Raw genomic sequence first — 6,399 nt, forward strand, 5'->3', positions numbered from 1 at the left:
GATCAGGAAGAAAACATTTTATGATAACTCAAGAGGCAGTGCCCTCCTCTTTGAAGCTAGGTCAGGGTGTCTTAGAATGCGCAGCTACAAAAAGAAATTTAACGAAGATGACACATGTGCTGTGTGTGGTAAATCTGTAGAAACAACAGAACACCTCATTCTAAAATATGATGGTATCCATTCCGATGTCGATAGCACAGTCACTCTTCCTGAGGCCTTAGGGTTTAGAGATAACAATAGTCATGTAAGTAAATCTGTGGTGGAAATTAGCAAAAAGCGATTGGAAGATTGGTGGCTCAAAAGAAGAGAGGTAACATAAAGTTAAATGTGTAGGAAGTGTATTTAAAGAAAGTTGTGAATTTGAATGACTTAGAACATAGCTAAACAAAAATAAAGAGAAAAGCTGAGCATGGTCGCAACTGCCATCACCCCGTTTCAAAGGGGACAGTCCTACCTTCCCTCCAACCATCCAGTGACTCTAGCTGGCGTCGACTCTTGTTGGCTTGTTCTCACTGGCGTCGTTTTTTTTTGCGTTTGCGATTAGGTTGTTGCACCGTTGTACCATTGTATGCTTGGAAAGCAGGCGAGCGTTTGAGCTTTGTAGAGGAGCGTAGCAGTTGCAACCTGAACGCTGAGGAAGCAGGGCCTTCAGGCCCCCAAGCAATCTGGCGAGCACGAGATCAGGAGCAAAAAGGCCTAACCTCTCTCGCGTCCCAGCTAACGATTAAACATTCAAAGTACACACTAGTAACCGTCCGGAGGGTTTTTTAGCCTCCCGTAAAAGACATGCACCTGTCCTTCAGCGCCATGTTCAGCATGTTTACTTTATCTCACCGTGATTAGCTGGCGCTGTTGGCTACTACAAAATTGTTGGATTGTGCCGTGATACAGCAAACACCTTTCGAAGCAACGGTGCTAAAGGCAGATTCACAAGATGTACTGTTCACCTGTGGACCCGTTACGTCCCACTTCTCCTTTACTATTAATTTACTATTAACTTGTCTAACATGTGCTCTTTGCTCAAATGCAGTCTTGCCGCCCTGATGGATGACAAGGCAGTGCAGACAGACGGAGGTGCTGCAGTGGAACGAGAAGCACAGGCTCAGCGGACTGCTGCAGGAGTAGAGCTGGAGAGCCTTCGCTACTTGCTTGAAGAGATGTCATCTCAGCTGGCATGCGAAGTACAAGCACGCAGTGATGCCGAATACTCTGCCCAACAAGCGCACGAAGAGCTGTCCACTGTCTCGGAGAAACTCGCGGAAGAGGTTGCGCACAGCTCGAGTCTGCAACAGCGCATCGAGCAGCTAGAGCGGGGTGCTGGAGAAGTGTTGCAGCCTGCCTCCTCTAAACTGTGCCAAGAACTGGAGCAGCTGAGGTGCCAGATTGAGAATCACGAGCTCTCCCTGCGCTAGAAGCTCGATGACAAGGATAAGGCACTCAGGGAAGCTGAGCTGAGTTTTCATGCCCTCAAGGAGGACCTGGAAAGGGAGGTGGCAGTGAGGATGGCTGCGGAAGAGCGCTGCTCCAAACTGGCCATGGAACTCGAGGACACCACCGAGTCGGCTTGTGAGGCCAAGCAGTCAAATGCCAACCTGCCAGACTGTCTCGAGGAGCTGGCGGCAAGGTGAAGGCACGCCGTGATTGCCTATGCATTGGCTCATGACATCCATTTTTAATCGTTTCCCTGCGGGATAGTAATCAGCACTATGTACATTAAAAATTAGATCATACGAATCTCATGGATTCTTGGAAAAATGTTCTTATTGTCCAAAGCAAACAAAATTTGTATGCAGAAGCACGAGAAATGCATTCAGCCTGATCTGTTTGTGATCTGTTTGTGGCTCACCGCACATCAACGATGCGCGGGTAGTGCTTAGTGCTCTAAGGCGTGGTTGCAACTACGACCCTCGCATCAACTGTAACTGTGCTGTCCAGATTCTACCTAATTTCTCCAGCCACCAATTACTAGAAATCATGCATGTGGATGAACTCCAAGCACATTTTGCATTGTTGTCACTGGCTTCAGATTCTACTGTACTTTTTTTTATGACACTACAATTGTGCAGATTCACTAAATTCTCTAGTGAAAGTGCATTGGGTTTTTCTGTGTTTTCTGTGTTGCAAATTTTCTGTGTTGCAAACACACTCCCGCGCCTCCAGAGATGGTGTCGACACAAGAGCAGCAGCTGTCGGTAGTCATACGGTGAAGAGGTTGAGGTATTCAGGATTTTGGCGCCAACAGTTTGGCGAGCTCCAGACAACGTGGCTGAAAAATGGAGATTGTGGGGTGCATGAGGTGCCGCGTGTTCTACATATCAGCTGCAGTTATACGGTATGCATCCACGAGCATGCATATCGCCAACTCTGCAATAGCCAGTTCTAGAGTATGTACAGCGAATGCAAAGTTGTGGCATGTGACCTGAAATGACCTGCACTGCACTTCACGGCTTAGCCGTTTTTCCTGCATCAAAAACTGGCTGTGTTGATGCCAGATTCTTAAGTGGTTCCAATTTGCTCCCTCTTTACACAGTCATACGCAGTGTAGCTGTTCATGTAGTTTTTATGATGTGTACATGTCAGGTAGTTGGTGGATCTGAGAGAAATGACCACTTGGCCTATAATTACTGCATATACTACAGATTACCACCTTTCATGCTGTGATATCCATTCTTCTCGGCAATGATAAATGCAAAGCATTTCTCTAATTTTGTTCCTATTTCTCGGCGCTGAATAGCATTGCACAATAAAGCAATGAATCAATTGCAGCCAGTGCTGTAACTTGACCAGGCAGAGTTACTAGAATTACCGCAAATTGTTGCAGTCCATGACCTTCTGGCTTATTGAAGATCTGTTCTTAGCAAAAAAATGACATTCGCAGCCTGCAGATCCCCCTTCAGCATCCCTTCATGAAACAGCTGATGAATAAAATGAAGCCCAAGCAAATGAGCAATGACCACTGCAGCTCATCCAAGGAATGAAATGTCCCCGCTGTGCATGCCTCGCAGAGAGATGTCCTCCCACAAGGCAGCCACGGAGCTTGTGGAAGCAAAAGAGGAAAAGCTGCGTTGATTGCGGCAGTCTGCCACCGGGGGGGGATGAGCCAGCAGCTGATGAAAACCATCCGCGTACTACTTGGCGCACCACTCGTGCCTCTCGCGCCACTCGGACAACATCTGCGACCAGAAAAGAAGCAACAGATGGAGAGTCAGACTGCAGGACTCGTGCACAGCGCCCGCGTCGTGTAAAGAAGTCCGTGGCAGTCTCCGAAGACCCACTGGTGAGCAGGGTGTCGAACCAGAATTCGGGTTCGGTTTGGGTTTACAATTTTGGGTTCAGTTCCTGGCAGCTGTGTGTATCCATGTATTTTTCTTGTGCTTGCTAGGACGATGACGACGATATTGCTTGTCGTGGATCTGTTCTCGTCGATGGCAATTCTGAATTCTCGCCCCTGAAGTGCCCTGGCGAAATGGTCGTTGGCATGTTCTCTCGCAGTTCAAATGATGGGTGAGTGTATGTTCCTTTCTTTTCCCTCTTTTTCAATGGATGCAGAACATGAAAATTCCCGTGTACTATGTCATGTCGGTGCACAATGCAAAACCCCTGGTGGTCTGAATTAATCCCGTCCTCCACTGCACCATTCCTCATAGCCAGTGTGCAGCTTGGAAACGTTAAGCCTCTCATGCCATACCGCGCCATTTTTTCCCTTCTGCTGGATTCAAATAGAACTTGAGTCTTGTGACCCTGATTGGCCTCCTCCTTTGCATTGTTTTCTCTGGCTACCAGGAAAAGTAAGGTAGATATAGCTTTTGACAGCTTGAAGATGGGTATCCACCTTCTAGCCTGAACTCAATCATCCGCTATTCGTGTAACCCTCCGTTCTAGTGTTGCAGTTTTTCTCAAACTTTGGAATAATGTGTATGGGAGTCTATACCGTAGTCCCACTGGTGGAAATACTTTTGCCACCCAAAGCACTAGTCTTTGTATAGCCTGTAGCGAATCGTGCCGCCGTGGCAGAAAACCCTGTTTCGAGTCATCGCTGCAATGAGCGGCGAGGTTCCAGCAAGTTGGAAATTTTCGCTGCGACGCACCACTCAATCGCCTAGTCACTTGCAGGTGAACCAGCCTTATGTTTTCATAAAACATCGAGGGCATTAGTGGCCCACTGCATTTAAATGACCCCTTCACTGAGCACAAAATACTTGCCTTTCAGTTTTTTTTCATTTTATGAAACATTTGTCAGTTCATGAATTGACCTCCCTTTCTGGGCATAGCTTTTCTTTGTGAGAACGGCACAGCAATGAAGGGAATGTTGCATCCTATGCGCAGTGCAACAGCCAGCACATGCAAGACTCGCCGGCTCCTGCCACCTGACCAAGACTTTGTCGAGGTGGAAGACGAGGAGCCGCCACCATCAGCGCTCAAGACAACTGGCTGCCGACGGGCTAAACATTGATCATCCTCCTCGTCTCAGCTTTATTTAATGTTCATCTGGTTTTTAACAGCTGTGTATTTTGTTATCTTTTACATGATACATGCTAAATCTGTTGCATGCTAAATAGCCACCAGCATTGTGCCCCCCATTATCAGCATTGTTATCAGTAAGGAACTCTGTACTGACTCAGCTTTCATTACACCTGCCACGACTGCTGGTGGACTTGGCTGTACTAAGCTTGACATCAGCCGAGATGCATGGGGTGCTTTGAACAGAACAAAGGAAAAAAGGGTTAGGTTACGTTTGAGACAGCCTGTGGAGACACTACTGTTTGCATAGTAGAGTGCTGGGAATGTTGTGCCAAACATTGCCATTTTGCTAGACCTGCTTTATGTTGCTACAAATAGGCATTCCTTTTTGTGTGTGTGAAATTCCACTAACAGCAAGGCTGAAATTTGGGCAAGTTGTTAAGTGTTCATCATTTTGCTCACAGCACAACACAGCACTCAGTGTGTCCCATTCTTGTTGTGCTGTGAGCAAAATGATGAAATTTCACTAAAATATTCTTCCATTAAAGAGCCACAGTGAAAGCGAGGTGGAAAGGGTACTTCTTGAGCATATTTTTATTTGCTAGCTATGTTACAAAAAAAGCCATCGGCAAAGGCACTGCTGAACATGAACAATTCAATGAAAAGCTGTCCTCGTGGTGGCATTTCCGGTGCCACTAGACTGTGCAAGTGCACTACTGATCCGTCTGTAAACATTAGCAGTGACATCTGTCGACAGTCTGGGCATTGTCAGGACATCTTTGCCAGATGCTTCCCCTGTACACTTGCAACACTCCTGAACATAAGCTGCATTCGTCTGGTGAAGATGTCTGGTTTGTCTGTGCAACCTAGCGGCTTTGCCTTCTATCCCACGATGGGCTGGAATTTGCAATTACAGGTACACCTTACCCTGTTGGCGAACGTTTACAGTCTTGCAGCCAAGGGTGTGTTTGATGCACTCCTGCTGCATTGCAACTGTGCTGTGATGACATGATGGTTAAGCCCTCTGTAACAGCTTCTCACTGTAAACTGTCACTGCGCTGTGGAGAAGCCTATGCGCTGTGGAGAAGCCTTAACGCCACTGCAGCTTTATTCAGCGATTGTCATTTTTAACGCTAGCACGAGAAGACTTGACATGCCTTGCCTGCAGCTTTCACATATTTCACCCCTTTAAGTTCGTCCAATTCATTCGGTTGACCTTTGAAGATAAGTTGCATCTGCCAGGCACTGGAACTCGGGGCTAATCCTCTAACCTCCCGAAGAGGGAGTTAGCCAGCCAAATTGACTGGTACTGCCAGCTATCACGGATGGGCATGCAAACTGTGGGTTTCTATTTCTACTGCGCAAACGAGACTCCTAGCAATTCCATGTGTATGAAGCATGTCACAAAATAAAACCTGAAAGTGCTATTTAAGCACAGGTGATGTTTGTTCTTGGGCACGAGCAAGGTGCAAAACTGGTTGGGTGACCCGCACTTCTGAAGCAAGGAATGGAACTCCATCATAATGCCCGGGGCATTAGATTCAATCCAACAGTAATGAATTTCGAAAGGTGTTAAAACAAATGGGTATTGTGGCAGTGTGTGCAGCAGCTCTCTCAACATTCTCACCAAGAAAGCTGCACTATGTTGCTCACCCCATAAAAGTACTTCATGTGTAATCCGCAACTGCTTCTGTCAGATATTGCCGCTATTAAGCCAGCCATCCGTCTTGCATGCCAGTCCTTCTGGGGTGCTAGCTGCTCATCGCATTTCAACAGCTGTGGTGTGTCCATATGTGGGACAGTACATGCAACACAGATTTCTGATCTTTGTGGTTCAATCACCATGTGGAGTATCATTGCTCAGACACAGTGTGTCCGCCAGGTATAGGGCGACCGAAGTTCCTTTTGGAAGAAAAGAATGCTTGCATGGCAGCACAT

At 47.0% G+C, this 6,399-nt stretch overlaps 1 protein-coding gene across 1 annotated transcript; it reads left to right on the forward strand.

Moving 5' to 3' along the window:
• The first annotated feature begins 1,502 nt into the window (after window positions 1-1,502).
• LOC144128267 (uncharacterized) lies at window positions 1,503-4,453 on the forward strand. Its single transcript, XM_077661544.1, has 4 exons — window positions 1,503-1,624; window positions 3,079-3,277; window positions 3,383-3,504; window positions 4,327-4,453. Exons 1-4 carry the CDS (start codon window positions 1,503-1,505, stop codon window positions 4,451-4,453), a joined length of 570 nt encoding a protein of 189 aa, XP_077517670.1.
• The last annotated feature ends 1,946 nt before the right edge of the window (window positions 4,454-6,399 follow it).

The sequence above is a fragment of the Amblyomma americanum genome, chromosome 1, assembly GCF_052857255.1.
Source record: "Amblyomma americanum isolate KBUSLIRL-KWMA chromosome 1, ASM5285725v1, whole genome shotgun sequence".
In the NCBI taxonomy this organism is placed as follows: domain Eukaryota; kingdom Metazoa; phylum Arthropoda; class Arachnida; order Ixodida; family Ixodidae; genus Amblyomma; species Amblyomma americanum.

Excerpts from the sequence above, each read along its gene's own strand:
- LOC144128267 (XM_077661544.1), top strand. The coding sequence starts at position 1,503 with ATGGCTGCGGAAGAGCGCTGCTCCAAACTGGCCATGGAACTCGAGGAC. Across the intron at positions 1,625-3,078 it reads CTCGAGGAGCTGGCGGCAAG|TCTGCCACCGGGGGGGGATG; the intron begins GTGAAGGCACGC and ends TGATTGCGGCAG. Across the intron at positions 3,278-3,382 it reads CAGTCTCCGAAGACCCACTG|GACGATGACGACGATATTGC; the intron begins GTGAGCAGGGTG and ends TGTGCTTGCTAG.